General features: G+C 38.6%; 1 protein-coding gene across 2 annotated transcripts in view; it reads right to left on the reverse strand.

Annotated features, from left to right (window-relative positions):
• Window positions 1-17,555, reverse strand: part of LYST (lysosomal trafficking regulator) — a 76,564-nt gene that overhangs the window by 41,940 nt on the left and 17,069 nt on the right. For both annotated transcript variants that reach the window (XM_040058333.2, XM_040058334.2), the window contains exons 5-15: window positions 14,855-16,931; window positions 12,232-13,264; window positions 11,136-11,297; window positions 10,308-10,464; window positions 7,721-7,947; window positions 6,934-7,000; window positions 6,128-6,237; window positions 4,685-5,108; window positions 3,492-3,636; window positions 2,541-2,714; window positions 991-1,151 (exon numbers count right to left, since the gene is read on the reverse strand). In XM_040058333.2, the coding sequence (XP_039914267.1) occupies window positions 991-1,151; window positions 2,541-2,714; window positions 3,492-3,636; window positions 4,685-5,108; window positions 6,128-6,237; window positions 6,934-7,000; window positions 7,721-7,947; window positions 10,308-10,464; window positions 11,136-11,297; window positions 12,232-13,264; window positions 14,855-16,931 (4,737 nt within the window). The remainder of the gene's footprint in view (window positions 1-990; window positions 1,152-2,540; window positions 2,715-3,491; window positions 3,637-4,684; window positions 5,109-6,127; window positions 6,238-6,933; window positions 7,001-7,720; window positions 7,948-10,307; window positions 10,465-11,135; window positions 11,298-12,231; window positions 13,265-14,854; window positions 16,932-17,555) is intronic.

Consider the following 17,555-nt stretch of genomic DNA (forward strand, 5'->3'; position numbering starts at 1 on the left):
TGCTGCATTGTCTTGGAGACTCGGGCAGTGACTGAGCAGGATGCAACTACAACTAACAGAAGGGAAAAAAACCCTGTAGGAAGTAGAAGACCAAGTGAACCTTCCTCCCCTTTCTGGGCAGCACACCTTGGGTCATCTGTGACCTGAGAACACAAAAGAAGCATCCAGAAGGACCCAGGTCTGATGTGTGGCTGCATGACAATCGTACAGCAGCAAATCCAGGGCTCTCTGGACACATCAGTAGGCAGGCAGAAGGCACACGGAAGCCAGACCATGGAGATTCTACAGGTGTCATTTAAGAGAAGTTTTTTGCCTATGGCTCACAAAAACACATCTACGACACCTGCATGCACCACACATCCTGGGTAAATTGATCTCACTTGTGGAGTAGTCCTGACTGAGCCACAGCATCTGAAATGCCAGGTGACAAAGCAGCAGGGTTCCAGCCTTCAGCATTAAGCAAACAGCCAGAAGTACTAAATAGGACTTCTCAAGGAGAATTATACATCTAAGAAATCTCCAAAGTAACATAACAAGTTCCAGAAATAAGCATGCTTAACTCAGAGCATTTAGTAGTTCAGATTTTGTTAACTTTTTAACATGCTTTATGTAATGTCAAGCTAGCAGGTTAGCAGCAGGTAAGTGAAATCAATTTTCCAGGTAAGACACTGAGTACTTAAAGAAAAAAAAAAAAAAAAATAGAGCAAATATCACAATCTCTCTATCTCCTACCCCAACATATTATTTTAAAAAATCTAAGAAAATTGCCAATTATGGCACTAAACAGAATATGGCAGAAGGACGCATTGGAAGTAGGCAATACTGAAACATTTGCTTACATTCTCCCTGATTTATTATGCTGCTAAAGGGTGTATTGTTGTTTTTACTGTAAAAGCTTGGCATGTTAGAAAAGATATTAAAATAATCCTTTCATTTTGGAGGGGAAAGAGGAAATGGGCACTTATTCAAGCAAAAAGTATACAAAAGTACCATTAAATAGAAGCAGATTTCCGAGATCCCATCTACCCGACAATCGAAGCAGATCTTCTTGGGATGATGTGTAATGGCCAATCATACAAAATGTTTTGTTACTGTCAGATGACAGGCTTGTTTTCCTTGGTAGTGCAAAATCTAAATTAATCTCACATTGCCTAAAAAAATACATATAAACAAACAAGTTTAAATATTAAGAACTGATCAAAATTGCTATCTAAGATATTCAGCTTAGGTTTAAAATTCATTTCAATATTCCGTAGGTGAGAAGCCATGCTGTCATCAGCACTAAATTACTGAAGTCCTTTTCAACTTCCAGGCACCTTAAAACTCAGTAACATGATATATGCATTCCAATACTGCACAGAACAGATGAATGGAGTCCCAGCTAGCATTGCCATGAAATCAAGTTTTCCTGGTTCTGAAATTCCTTCCTTCTTTCCTCTGACCTCAAAGAGGAAATGGTATGTAACACTATACACATCTCTAAAATACCACAATTTTCCAATCATTTCTACTACTCCTAACAAGTCAAAGTCCTTTGAGCATGCTAATGCACATCATGGAAACCATGGCTCCCAAATGCTAGAAAACACCATGTTGAGGATTTGCTTGCTCAAGAAAATGTTGTCAGAACTGATGTGCTGCACAGCCACAGGCAATAAGCCCGATGCTTTCAGAAAGCATCCAATTAACTTCATGTGCCTTTACATAAACAGACAGATTGGACTGTAAAGGTAGGTCAAAGCTTCCTGAAACAGCCTATTAGCAAACTAAATCTATATAGAGAGAGGCTTCAACAACTACACATGGGGAGAACATTGTAGTACTTTTAGCTTTCCCCTAGATCTCCAAATTTGGACTTTACTGAATACCAGCATGCACAGTCTTAACATAGCCTTCACAGATTGGACTTTAGGAAGAAAGGGTAAAGACTGTGATATTCAATAAATTCCTATTTCTCTAACCAGTGAATAATTTATGGAGGCACAGGCCCACTCAACCTAGTGTCAGCTCATTTAGAAGCATGGACCTTAGCTTGCAGTGCAAGTAGTACTTCTCACAGTCAGTTCTTGTCTGCAATATTTTTTAACTTCTTCCCTATTCATTTTTCTCAGTGGAGAAAGTGACTGCCTTTTCTCCTACTCCTCTTAATTCCTACTTCCAACAACATTGCCAGTACCTGACCTACACCTCCTCCTTAATCTGGACTCAACCAGACACATTATGCCTACTGCTAACTTCATGCCATACCTTATTTTGGATCTTACTCAAAATCTTGTGGTACTTTCCTCTTTCCCTTATTTGTGACGAAAAAACCCACTGATGTCTGCACTGGTCCATGGTATAAACTGACAACTCTCAAAGTAATCCATTAATATTCTGCGTATCTCTAACATTCTAAAGAATTCTTAACAGTGTAACATACTATCCTCCTAGAAGACAACCTTAACTGCAGCTTGCATCAAAGTATTGCAGATGTTTTCTCACCAGAAAATATCTTCTAAGGAAGATAAATATCTAGGTACAACTAATGTGTTGTTTACCTCTGTCCAGAAACCCACAGCAACAGCTTTCCATGGAAATTTTTCTTGCCTTCTGGCTTCTGCAGGTATTTTAATGCCAAATGCTGCCACCTGCCCACATGGAAAACATTCCCTGGAGATTCAGCCTGTGCCAGCAGACCAGCTTTCATCTCGTCATTTGGATCCATGCACATACTATGAAAGCAACAGAAAAGGAAAAATGAGGGTGTGTGTTTTCATATTTGCATTTGAAACCCCAAATCTGCATATTTTGGCCTCAGTCGATTTGAGATTGTGTTCCTTAACTTTGACAGGTAATTTTTTTGATCACAGTTCTATTTTTGGAGTGCTCAACATAAGCTAGGGAAATCATCACAATGCTTTCACCTTAGTTATTTAACTTGTCTGCATAAATCTGCTTACGTTTAAGAAAAAGATCTCCATTTTAGAGAAAAGTTGAATTCAATTTATTGAAAAACTGCAGGTGCTTTGAACACTGAAATAAAGTGTCCTAAAATCGCAGGTTTTGACACATTTCAAGGATACTTAAGGATTATTTATGAGAACTAAATTAGGGCTAAAATGTGCTCAGAAGATTAAAACCAAGAGTGGCCCAGTAAGTACCACATAACAGCAATTTTCACAGCTGAGGTGTGAAAACCCACAGCTGCAAAAATCTTTTCCATCTTCTCACATTTATTGTGTCATTTCATTAGAACTTGAATTGCTCCCTTGTGGGCAGTTATTTATAAATGACTACATGAAACACTCAAGACCAGAGCTTACCAGTTGAAGCTGATAAATCTGTAAATCTGTATCCAATACACTTACTTGATGTTGCCCCATCAGTGTGCAAGATGTCTCTAGCATAGAAATTAGTTCTCTACTCTCCATCAGTATTCTCTACAAGTTGCTACTAGAGGTAACAGTACAGTATGTCCACAGGACTGCTTCTGGACTAATACACCATACCGAAATATGAATGCTCCAGTGTTCAGGTCTGCCCAAACTTGTATCATCAGAGCTTTGGAACCCAGTGAAATTATATGAATACAGCCATCTTCAACAAGTTTGTCTCCCAGGCTTACATATTCCATTCCTATAGACTTGGTTTCTTCTAGAAATATAAACATGTTGCAATTAAAATATAATAAAACAACACCTTTTGCAGCATATATCAAGTGTGAAAAAAAAACCAGTTCAGGTACTGCATAACTGGGTTTTGTTTGGTTGAGGCGGTTTGGTTTTTTTAAGTGGGTTGGCTAATAAGCTTGATTCTCTTTAGAAACCTAGGTCTCAAACAGAAATACAGGAATTTAACTCAGCACTTTACATGGTGGGGTTTTTTTAATATATAAATCCACTGAGCTGAATACACTTCACCAACGATGCTTTTGACATATCACATTACATTCCTATGTAGAACTATCAGCGTGCACCAAGAAATCTGCAGATTTTTCTTCACATATCATCCTACCCTTTAAGCATTATCAATATTCTTACTTTACCAAGCAAAAGCACAGATGTAACAAAAGCAACTCGAGCGAGTTTCAGGTTTGGGTTTTCCCTCCTTCTATTTAAATACAAAAAGAAGGGAAAAAAAAAGTAAAGGTATTCCAAATATTGTGAATGAAAGACATATTAAATAAGGAATTTTCCCTTTACAAATTCTAATCCAAAAGATTCTGCTTAGAACAGTTTGGGAGTTGAGTTCCCTGCAACAGCATAGACAGAAAATTATTGTACAGCTATTGGCATTTACATGGTGCACACACAAGAAAAGCTAAGAGGATTTATAATGAGTCAGCCTGAGACTTGATCATCAATACATGAAATCAAATAAACTTGAGCAGTTTTTTCCCATAACCACAGCTGCAGCATTTTTTATTTTCATCATAACATGAAGCAGCATAAATGTTACTGAAGTTACAAATTCAGTGAGAATACTACATTTCTAAGGAAGCAGGCATTAATCTAATTCAAGACTAGGGCTGGAAACGTATCTCTAAGTATATAGTACAGTAGTCATAAAAAAAATCAGAAATACTATCACTGCTGTTATATCACAGAATTTCAAACTTTTGTATCCAGTACATAGATTAGTAATAATTGTAACCAGAATCCTTCAGTGCTACCTCAATAAAAGCAAAATATTACATCCTCACCTGTGCTGTCAAAACTGTTCTCTCTTACAGCTACGAGTCTGCTTCTCCTCTTGACTTTTTTCCCCTTTTCTGTGGAATTTTCTGTTTCATGAGCATACTCCAGACGAAACCACAGGGACACACTGAAACCATCGGACACGTGTGGCCAACAGTTTTGTCCAACTAAAGGCAAGTGAATTGGGGCTACATGCCAAGAAGAAAGCAGCTGGTGACTCAAGTTTTCACCATCTGCCTCTTTCTTACTCTGTGACAATTTTGCTCTTTTTAGTACTCCAGCATTTTTATTGTTGGAAGTGCCAGTGCACTTTTGTGAAGAACTGCTACTCAAATTTGTGCCATTCAGCAAAGGAAAGGCAAGGTATTGTAATGGATTCATATAAATATTAGTGTCTGCAATCTTCAATAAACCCTTGAGTAGTATCTCCTAGAAGAGATAAAACAAATAAATGAGAGAAAGAAAAAAAGAAACTCTTTACACTGTGTAGTCAAGTATCATGCAACTAAATAGAAGCCTACTCCTCATTTAAACTCGCATTCATGTTTTTCCAAGAGAAGTGAGCTCTTTGTATAGCCAAACCTACACACACTGGCAAAGCGTCAGGTAGCAACTTCAATTGGTGGCCCAACAAAGCTTTGGGGATTTAGTCTGGGCAGATCAGACTTCAAGTTACCATGCTTCAGAATCAGCTGAAATGCAGCAGGCGGTCACTGCACAATCTTATCTCACTTCTGTTATGTGCATCAAAAGACAGCACCTTTTACCCCATGTTTTGAGGCTGGTTAAGAAAGCACACACAGGCCATGAGTTTGTTACTGCATAACCAGTAACAAAACTAGCTGAGCCACTAAGCCAAAAAGTTTCTCTTGTTATTTGGCTGATAATTACAAGCTACCATTGTGACTCTTTGGTTTGGTATTATTTCACAGTGCACAGTAATTTTTTTATTTTCTTCCACTTGTATTTTTCTACAGACTCTCACAGAAACCAGTAGTTATTTCAGCAGTGTGTCCCACACAAGGAGTAGATTCCAACATCACACCAACCAACTTGGAACACTTTTCAAAGTAATTCCTGCTGCTAAAGCATTCTCAAAACAGTGAGATGCCTCATAAATTTAAAGGAATTGCTTCAAATTCTACAGTATGGTTGCTCTGCCATCCATAACCACAACATCAGTCTCCTCGAGAGGATTCTTGGTTTCTTGTGCCAAAGAGAGTTCCCAGCACTAACACACCCTTCAAAACCCTTTCTCTTCTCATCTACTCTTTCCTTTTCCAGTTTTGAGAAGGAACTATTTCTACAACCAAATTGTATTTGCTCTGATCAGTTCAAACATTGCTGTGCAACTCTATTTCCCAAAGTTCTTGGGCACAAAAGGATTTTCTTTGCTTCATTTTTCTCATTAGACATCTGAATTTTGCTATATGCTACTCCATACATACTGTACAAGGTGTCTTCTCCAAAAATATCCTCAGAAGAAGAGTCAGCTCTTCTGAACAGGTCTGTGAACTCATCAAGGAAACTAGCAGATCCACCAGCACCATCTGACATGCTAAAAATAAGGAGACAATAATATTGTTGAAATAGATTTTTTAAAGCTTTAAAAATTCATATTCTATACTATTATGAGGAAAGATTAATTTGGAATTCGGAGTGTTTTTCAAAAACATTTCAAATTAAGGAAGCAATAACGATTACAAGATGAATTCTCCAGAGATCCAACAGTACTTCCTGACACTATCATTCAAAATTTCATTGAATCCAGCAGTGCTATGCTAAATTTTGACTCAGGTTTGCAAAATGGAGTCAAAGTCTGAGAACCAAGTGTCTGCTTTGCACAAGGCTCTCCCCATAAAGCCATGGATCCAAGTCCTAGATGGGTTTACACCATGTCTGTTGTGAAGCACCCTCATTAGGCAAAGCTACCTTAGGGCAAGCATTTCATCTCCTTCCACATTCTTGGATTAGGTAGCTGCTTTCTAGTTAGAAATAAAACCCAAGGCACCATGTTCATGGTTTCAACTATCATTTTAAGATCAGCCAGTATTTCTTGAACTTATTTCCACTAGCTCAGAAGTAATTCTATATTTACAGTAAATTTGTGTAAGTTTCTTGCAAGTTAAAAAAGCAGCTGCATAAATTCACATACCAATTTATTTCCTTTGTCAATTTTGCACTTGCACCGTTTGACTGTGTACACATTGAATTTTAAAAAAAACTATTTAAGTTACTTGGACCTTTAACTCACCATGAAAACTAGATTCTGTTTGTGTCAATATATTCAGAAATCCTCCCAAAAGGTGTTTAACAGCTCCCTGTTGAAAAGAATAGGTAAAATGAATATCTGAAGAATACACACCAGCTCAAAGAACTAAGAAAAATTCTTCTAGTCAATCCCTGCCTACTAATGATTTTAATGATAATTCAATTTATTTGAAATTATGGACTGTTTTTATATTTGCCAATGAACAATCCTTTGTGTTCTGTACAGTTCAGTTGCAAAAGAAAGACTTTGAATTTCAAATTATTATCTCTTGCAGGAGGGATCTCAATTCAGCTGTTAAAAAAGGTAACTATCAGAACTCCAAAGGTTCATGAGGGCATGACCATTTGCACAACTAACTTCTAAAACAAACTTATGAAGAAAAAAGCATGGAATATTTCTGAGGTACATGACTCACAGTTTCTAAATGTACACATACAATAAAAAGTTTTGAAGGCTTACATATACACTGATACAAGGAGATATCTGCCCTTTTTTCTTAGGGCTCTGACAATCATCAAATCTGTCTGTAGGGATTGAACAGTCTTGATTAAAAAAGACACCTGCAAAATGGCTTGTAGGACAAATACCCTTCAATAAATTACTTAGCTCCCGATAACCTGAATGCAATGCAGTTGACAATATCAGTCATTTACACTGTTTCACATCTTATTCAATCCTATAAAAAGAGAATATTCAAGATCACTCTATGTATGATAAAAATAAACATACACAACTGCTAGACTGTTGCCTCTGTTAATAACATTTTTACCTGTTCTATAAGAAGAGCAGCATTTCTCTCCTTCTGGTTGATGATATTCAGGCAGCTTTGGAATACATGAGCAAGCACGTCCAAACTTGCATTACCAGCTGCGAGCAAGTTTAATTCTAACATGCAGATTTCAGGATACATTAATTCTCCTTGATTGATGTTTTCAGCAAGGCCATTTAAATAACCTGAAGCACCAGTATATCCTGGTTCTGCCTTTGTGTCTGCTCCTAAAAAGGAACCACATGTGTCTTACTGAAACTTACTCAGCTGAATACATTTTACATTATTTAAGCAGAGCATCCAAGGACATATCTCCAACCTTCTCATGGGTACAAACCAAAACCAGACACAAGGTTATAAGCAATTTTCAGAAATTAGCATGATTTTATATTCTGCTTCAGATTTTTCTGTTTTCCTGCTAACACAGAAGGGCAAGGATGCAGTTTCTCCCATTACATGCTCTTAAACTATCTAGCTTTGTTTCCTGGGAACTGGATACACACAGTAATGCCAAAATATGCAGTTCATGAAAACACAACAGTAAAATCACTGTAACAGAGCCCCAAGCTTGTATAGAAACTTTGAGCCTGCTAAGAAAGTAGATAAATTTAAATAATTTCATATTAAAAGGCTGGAGGGAAGCAATTTGTTATTTAACTCCGAAAATGCACATGATAGAATATCTGCAGGACAATCAAAGAAAAAAACCCAAACACATAAGCCTGTCCTGTTGTATTTTAAAGTCTCTCCAAAATGTATTACTTAAAATTATTTGGTTGATATATGTTACATGCAAATGTATCATGGAAGTATTTGAGATTAATTTTTTAATTCAGAAATACTTTTAAAATATTATAAATCTATTGAAAAAGCCTAGTCATGCAGGTAAACAGCAGTAGTTTGATGTAGTTCTATCAGAGGCCGTTGTTGCTCATGCTGATCTCATATCAGAACATAAACACCCAGGTGTGCTCAGCACAATGGAAAAAATGAAATCAAATTCATGTTTAAAATTAATTACACAAACAGAATACAGCAAGATACGTGCATATCAATAGTTTAGAATAAAGAGATAGCTTGTATAACAAGGGGGCTATCCAGTCAAATGAAGCATGTGATCGGGAAAAGCCAAATAGCGCTTGACAAACCTGATCACCTTCCACAAGCAAGAAACCCGCTGGGTTGACATGGAATGAGCAGCAGATATCTACCTGGATTTCTGCAAGGCTTCACAAAGCTTCCCACAGGCTCCTTCCAGACAAACTGATGTATTAGGGTGGAGACAAAGGGTCTGTGCAGTGAGTGGGCGCTGACTGTCTGGCTGCGTCCAGAGGGTGGTGGAAAATCCTTTTTAAACGGGACACCGCCACCAACAGGGTCCCCAGGGATTGATATTGGGCCCAACTCTGTTTAATATCTCCATGAGTGATCTGGGTGACGGGATCAATCCACTGTGATGGAGTTTGCCAAGGATACCAAACTGACTGGGGAAGTGGACACTTGGGAAGGGAGAGCCACCCTGCAGGATGACCTGGATAGGCTCTAAGAGTGGGCTAACAAGAACCTTATGAAGTTCAGCAAGGACAAATGTAATGTCTGCACATGGGAGAATAAAATCCAGGAGTGCAGCACAGGCTGGGATCTGCCTGGCTGGAGAGCCGGGGTCCCAGTGGAGAGCAAGCTCAGTGTGAGTGAACGTGTGCTGCTGTGGCACAGAAAGCCAGTGGGATGCTGGTTTGCATCAACAAAGACATCATCAACAGGGATAAAAAAACCTTTATCCCAATCTATTCAGTGCTTGTCAGGCCAAACCTGGAACACTGTGATCATTTTTTGTCCCCACTACACACAAAAGATGGGAGGAAAGGTTGAGAGAACTGGGCTTGCTCAGCCTTGAGAAAAGGCAGCTTAGAGGACATCTTATCACCATTTAAAATGTGTCTACAAAGAAGGTCAACTCCTTTTTTCCAAGGAGTCACATGGACAAAGCAAAGGGTAATGGGTACGTGTTACTTCTGGAGAAATTCCATATAAACACAATGGGAAAGTTTTCCCTCATGAGAAATCAGACATTGGAACAAATCTCCCCAGGGAAGTGGTATATTGGGCACTTTAGATTGAGGTGGACAAGGTGCCAGGCTGTCTTGTCTAGACTGTGCTTTTGTGAAAAAAGGTTGGACCAGATGATCCTTGGGGTCCCTTTCAATCTGGTATTCTATAACCTCATTAGACTATTTAATTTTCACCAGATAGTTTCAATTCTAAAGAAAAAATATTGAGCACTGATTTTCAAACAAACTACAGATACATATCTCTGTGGTTTCTAGATCACAGTAACACATTTGAGCAACATGACTTCAGAACAAGAGTCACATAAACCAAAACAACCAAGACAGAACAATGACTGTAACACCCAGTAAGAATATTTATCATCTTTTCATCTGTAACTCCATCCCACCAGAAGTAAATAAAGTTAATTATTTCTACCTGTTAGAGGTGCTTGCACTGCTTTGGTACATCTCAAAAGACAAACAAGCTTTGCTACATCATAAAGACAGCTTTGTATACTCAGAAAGCTCCTATTTACCTTCATTCTTGGTTTCACTATCATCAGGGTTACTTTCACTATCTGCTTCATATCCTTCCTCTTCAGCAAAAAGTTGAAGACTACAGCACTGTGATTCTTCGGTTTCTTCAGAAATTTCTCCAGGTTGTGACACAGGCTCCTTCTCAGTGTAATGGGTCTGTACAGTACAACCAAATAGGCTGTTATTGGTCAGAAAAAAAATCTTTGGATCAGAAAAGCTAGTAATTTAGAACTGTCCAAATGCCAATTTTCTCCAAGCCCATTAGGAAAAGAAATAAATTAAACATACACTTCCAAGAAACCTGAAATATGTTAAAAATACTTAACTCTTTTGAAATATGTTAAAAATACTTAACTCAATTTTGAGTTAAGTAAAACTGAATCTGCCAAGAGTAATTTTCCTTACTAACTACATGATCAAAGTTTTAGTAAGCAGATTAAAACTGTTTCTAAATCACTATCACATTCAGCATGCCCCTTAACATTCACTCACAGGTGAAGATAGCTACAGCCACTAAGGTCACTCAACATTCCCATTTGAAGCTCTTTAAGAGTTCATCTCACTGTTGTGAGATGAAAGAGTAAGGAGAACATCAGGCTGACTGAGCTTGCTGCTCTTTGGGGCATGACACATTTCTAAACAGTAACTGTGGGGACCATATCAACAAACAGCATTCCACCTTCGAAGGAGAAGCAGAGTTCATCTTCAACTGTCACAATAATCAAATACATACGAACATTTCCTATCAAGTTTAAAAAGACCCAGAGAAGAAATCTGAGAAAATCTTGCATTTTTCAGCATTAGACTGTTTAGCTGGTGTTTCATACCTTTTCAATTTTTTCTTCAGAATGATCCAGATCAGCAGAAAAAGTGCCCAGCGCAACACGAAGCAGTGAATCAAACAGAGGCTTTGCCAAGTCAGTTTCTATCACTTTTGACTGAGCAAGCTGCTCTCTTATTTCAAGTAAGATATCATCCACACAGGTATTCTGTATTTTGGGGGAGAAAAACATTTTGATTCGCGTTACTATTTCTAGCTAACAGAAATAGTCTAGCTCTTTCATCTAAGAGCTTCTCCTTCCACCTACACTAATCTGACTTCTCATTTAAAACCACCAGAATTCATCCAGTCTCTTGCAATAAGAAAGATTCATTCTATGTCACAACAGATTTCAATAGAACCTGCGCATTGAAAAGATCTGGCAAAATGCTCTTATCTAAAATTTGCAAGTGAAAGTGCTGTTTCAAAAATAAACGTTTTTGAAGCAGTTTCAGGCATGCTGTGCATTCAAACCACACCACAACATTACTAGTAGTTAACAAGACAGACGGTGACATGTCAAAGATCATAAAAACAGTGAATGTTCAAGACAACTCCAGTTTCCAGTTCTTTCCTGTACCTAATGCCTCCTGCTTTGCAACAAATTGCCATGTAAAATTCAAGACAGTAATTAAAAAATTACAGAAAACTGAAGGCGTCTTCTGTGAATTAACAACTTCTTGTGGAATACTGAATTAGTCCACCTCTAAGGCTTAAGGAATAATTTTTACAGGTATCCTTTCACTATCTGTGCCCTTCAGTAGTCCTTTCTCAAGCACCACACTCTGCTCAGAACCATCCTCAAAAATGTGAGTCACTAGGTAAAATGGTGACATCTTGCCTACACAGCTTCCCTGCAGCATCCCTTTCGCACACATCCTCCACTCAACACTTTCTAGAAAGAGTACTACTCAAGCAAACCAATACTCTGACTACTAAGCTCATTATCTGACTGTACACTTTCAGCACTGTACAGAATATGGTACCATAAAAACTACATCAAGTTTTTACTTCCCTAGAAGAACTTTTGAGTAAATTACTGTTAAAATAATATTGTAGGAAACAAATACAAGCAAAAAAAGCCGGGGAAAGTTGCACAGTACCTGGTGAAACATCTCCACTTCTGTCTTCTGCTGCATGGTGCTCGCACTGTGTAGACAGATGGTCAGCAGAGCTTCCAGAAGTCTGATACCTTGAAGTGCCCACTCAGTCTCTTCTCTTGCAGAAGTCCTTATCCCTTCAAGATTGGCAACTGAAGTAACCAAAGTGGGTTCCATGCTCACAGGGCTGTCACAGGAGACAGAGTCAGGCACCAGCTGCTCAGCACCAGCAGGACTGCCAGAACTATCAAGCTCCAACTGCGTCACCTCTCTGCTTTTAGCCAGCTGAACAGAATCCTCCTTGTTGAGGAGCTCAGTTCGAGGACTCCCATGTGAACTTCTGCTGCTTTCACTCAATACTCTCTCCCTCTTTCCTTGCTCCTTTTCCTTATTTTTTGCAAGTTTCTGAATTATCAGGGTTAGTAATCTCTGGCATGCTTCAAAGCCTCCAAGTCTATGGAACTGTCTCTGGAAAACCGAACTATACGAATAGATGCAACGACACATGGACCAAATATCTGCAGCCCTGTGAATATGTTCCAGAGAGGGCAAAGTAAGGCTTTCCAGGGACAGATATGGTAATTTGTGGCCTAATGGCTCACTAGCTGTACTATCATATCCTGATGTATCTTCACACTCATTAGCTGAATCCAGATCACCATCTGCTTCTTTACTTATACATAAAAAAGCAACACAGAGGAACAGGTTTATTGTGTTGACGTGAATGTCTTGGCTCACAAACTTTTTCTTTTTTGGGTAAGCCTCCTTCAAGCCAGCATAAAACTTGCTCAGGCTTTGAGAAACTTCTGAAACAGCATGCTGGCTACAAAGAGAAGCAGTCAAGTCAGACACAGATTCCTTTTGCTCACTGTTCAGGCCTTCCAGCTCTGGTGTTGCTTGGTCTTCCTGCTGATCATCAAGGCAGAGTATCAAAGTCTCTAACACCTTCAAAGAATGGCTTCTTAATGAATCTAAGTAATTTAACTCAATCATTTGATTCACTCCATTACAACTCAGAAATAAGTCTCTAATTACTCTGCAAGAGAAAGCATAAGAAAGTTATCTTATGAATCAGCCAAAAACACATAACTCAGCAATTTCTATAAATTATTGTAAACTAAAGAGAATAGGAACTTGTCTGCAGCACTCTAAGATACTAACTCAGCATCATCCAGCTGGTAATGGAAAATCCAACTTTTTTGAGATTTAATGCAGGAAGCACCACCCTCTAAAATGCAGACCACAAAAATATACACTGTTCAAAACACAGAAGGTGGTTAATTAACTTTATTTATGGCATTTGCTCTTTAGTGGTATGTCTCTGCCCCAATTTTTTATTAGCAATTGAAGCTAGCAAGTATCTTTATTTCTCTGTTCAGTGTTTTCACCAGAAGGCAGAGATTCCTTCTCAAACAAACTTGATGATATACTCCTAGCTGTCTACTAGCTGCACGGACAATGAATTTCAGTCAAATTCAGGAATAACTTTTGAGCATAAGGTTTCAAGCAATTGTTACTCCAGCATGTCCAGATTATTTGTTTCCAAGTCTGTTTTTTCCCCTTTTCTACTCTCCAAGTACTATGTTAAGTTCATACAAAATTCAGGGAAAGGACCAGTAGGTTTTTTAGCATATTATGTTTGCTTGTAGATATCCACCTTACTTACCTTCTTCCCACAGGATCAGATTTACCCTAACCAAGTTATTCCAGAATCAAATGGATCATTTACTTACTTATTCCCACCTTTAAGCCAGTAAAAAATAGGACATTTTAAACTTTTTTCATCATCTTATTTCTTTTGCCTCTTTGCCACTAAGAACATTTTCAGAAATGAATAGCTTCTGACAGAGTGTAGGTTAAGACAGAAGTTAAAACTGTATTAAATAATCCCTCTGCATAACCTGGAGTAGTATACCCTTTAACTTGGATAATGCCACTAAATTCACTTCAGGACTCCAAGAGAAATAAAATCAATCTTTCCTGGACAAAGGCAAACATTCATATTCTGAAAAAAGTTCTATGCATTCATTAAACAATTATTTCATCAATTTAGCAATAAATAAAAAGTATCTATTTTATGCCTTGGGAGAACGTTTGTGCCTCTTCTGGGTTGTTTTGGTTTCTGTTCTTCAACAATGTTTTTGGGTAGTAGGAATATGTAAGTCAGAAAACAGTTATTTCAGGAAAAGTGAACATCGAGCCTTATTTTTGAAAGGTGGTTTCTACAGTGACCATTGTAGAAGGAAAAAGGAAACATATCAGAAAACTATGTATTCTAATTCCCAAAGAAAAATGATTTATCAATCTGTTTAACATTCCTGACTAATTTTAGAGCAAGGAATGAAGAGGCAGAGAGTGTGTCATACTGGACAAAGATTTTATTTATTGCTACAGAGTTTGGCTTGTTAAAAACCATAACCCATGAGCAGAGAGCCCTCGATTCCTATGGTTTATGAATCTAGGCTTGTATCCTGTTACTCAAGCATTTATCTTGTTGCCACCTGCAACAGCCAAACACTGCCAGACACAGAGTCCAAATAAAGCTTACATTTTGATCAGTAACAAATATACAAATCTCTGTACCTAACTAGCACATTTTCCAATAATAAACAGAAAATCAACCAACCTGGATTTTAGCAACACAGGGAGCATCTGCAAATAAACCTGAAGCACTTCAGAAGGCAAATCCTGGCTATGGTAACCGCACATGAGTTTATCAGCTGTACTTAGTCCAAGCTGCTGTTGAGCATGGCAAGCTAGCTCAACTCCTCTCTGAAGCACGGGATTATAGATACAGTTATACAATTTCCACTGGACCACTACATTCCCCTTTTGCATTAAGTGGCAAATATGGCTCGCGATCTGTGCGCCACGTAGCTTGTCTTCTTCAAAAATGATGTCCTGATAAGCTTCCAGTGCATGCCATCTCAACAACATATCTTCAGATCCAGTGCTAGGCAGAATTCCCTGAACTCTGCAAGAGGAACTAGATGTGGGACTGGCATCACTGGAGCTGCCCTGCAAGGCATCTTCCAGCTGAGCAAGCTGATCACAGTCAACAGTACATATATTGCATGATGCCTGCATAATTTTTGGAGATACTTCTGCTCCACCCAGTTGATCCAATATAAATTTGTTAAGGATGTTCAGTATGTGCTGCTGAAAATTTTTTAATATTGGCAACTTGGAAGCACGGAGCAATGGGACAATCACAGACCTTGGGTCCATACAACAACATATTCCTACATTATGTACACCTGAGAGAATCTCAGCACAGGTACTACTCAAAGAAACTTGCTGCAACAAGTGCAAACACTGGTGTGCACAAACAGCAATGCAACAGCATCTCTCAGGATAATCAACTTCTCCATCAGCAGTTTCAAAAGGGTTTCTGGAAGCTTGATTTTTAAAAGCAGATACAGAGAGCCCAGAGAGATCTCTGTGGTGATTCATGAAGTGAGAGTACTCACATCGTCTGTGCCGCTTTCTTGTACACATTGATTGATGGAGCTGCTCTGATTTCACTTTTTTGACAGTGCTGATTATTTTCATGATGCTGTTGATCAGGGCTTTCAGGTGCTCTGAGGCTTCCCCAGGTACTCCCTCATTCTTCATACACAGCCATTCCATTTGCAGCACCGTTACTTCAAACAGCTTAAATCCCTGCTGCTGTATGAACTCATGAACCAGATCTATAGCTTGGCTAAAGTAGAATGGATTGGAGACTGCACTTTGTAGGCAGCAGATCAAAATCTGCAAGACCCCTTCTATAACCTCAGGTAGAAGCAAGGCTCTGTGACGATATCTAGAAAATGTATAGTCATCCTGAACCAGCTCCTGTAGTGTTTTCTTGTATCCTGGAGCAAAAGGACCAGGTTGCTTTTCCAAGCAAATTCTGATTTTTAATGCTGCTTTAAGTAAGTCTGTTAAATTTCTTCGTAAATTGTCAGGCATGGTTTCCGTATTGCTAATGTCTAAAGACATAAGATGGAGCACTGTTCGAAAGAGCATCCTTTGGATCAGAGCCACAGGTTCTTCTGTCCACCCTGCAGAAACTACTTCACTTTCTGAGTTACTACTTACATTGCAGGAGTCTCCAAATCCCGTTAAGAACTCTGTCAATGTGGGCACGACACTCGCTGACAGAGCAGAGCTGTGATTCAAAGTAATGTCAAATTTGCATACTTTCTCCAAGAGAGACAGTAAGACATGGCATAGGTCAAAAGGAGAGTTATCCACGTTGCTCTCAGAAGTTCCTGCAGCTGGCTCATCCAAAACCTCATGTGCTGGAATAACTTTGCTGGAACTGTCTAGATTAGGGGCATCGGTATTAGAACCCGGTAGCACTTCAGGAGGTCGGCAATCGCTCCTACCTCCAGGGTAGCTGTCCCTAACAGAAGGGGTTAAAAAGGGCTGCAGTAACTGGGAACGTCTGTGTTTTGTTACCACAGCAGTCTTTTCATCAGAATTGCCTTCGGAGTCTGAAGTGGACAGCTGGGACCTCCTTGCATCTCGCACAGAGTAGCGCTGGGTGGCTTTGCGCAGACGGCCGCTTCGGCGAGATCGAAGACTGACTTTTACAGAAGCCTGAAGAGATGAATGAGCGCTTCCATCTAAGTTTAGTTTTTCCTGAGCAGATTTCACAGAACTTGTATTATTCTCTTTGGTCAGGCATATGTCTACTGTAAAGGGTATATTAAAATCTGTTGAAACAAAGATAACAAAGGAACATTAAAGGAACATGAGAATATGTAAAGCATTTTTTGCTAATTTTATAGTTAAATACTTCCATATTTAAAATACACATCAAATTTCTATCTTAATGGGTCATGGTTTTGCATTCACCTGTATCAGACACTTTCAGTATAAAACAGGCAGCAACAACTCACGTTTAGGGGCCATACTGGGTATTTTTAAAGCCTAGACAAATTGTTTCATTTTTCCATTTAGGGTTAAACAAAAGCATGCTAAAAGATTTCCTAAAACTTTTTGTTGGCACAACTATTTTCAAAAATCCATTCTCAAAAAGGATCTCATCAGGGTAAGTGAAAGGACTTTTTGGTAAACAAACTAAAGGGAGGAAGAAAGCTGTTTTTAACTTGAAGTTCCATTGTCACTTTTTGCAACTCAGCTGCTATAGGAACCAGGTGTGTTAGCTCCCAGCCCTCTTAGCATGTGTGAGGACGTTGTCAGTGTACTACTGGTAGTAGAAAAAATAATTTTCTCTACTTATTATCAGTGTAAATCCTCAAGTATACAGACCTCAGTCTTTTTAGTTCAGCAATTAATTATTCCAAATACAAGCAGCAGAAATAAAAGTAGGGGAT

This window comes from Hirundo rustica, chromosome 3 (assembly GCF_015227805.2).
Source record: "Hirundo rustica isolate bHirRus1 chromosome 3, bHirRus1.pri.v3, whole genome shotgun sequence".
Lineage (NCBI taxonomy): Eukaryota > Metazoa > Chordata > Aves > Passeriformes > Hirundinidae > Hirundo > Hirundo rustica.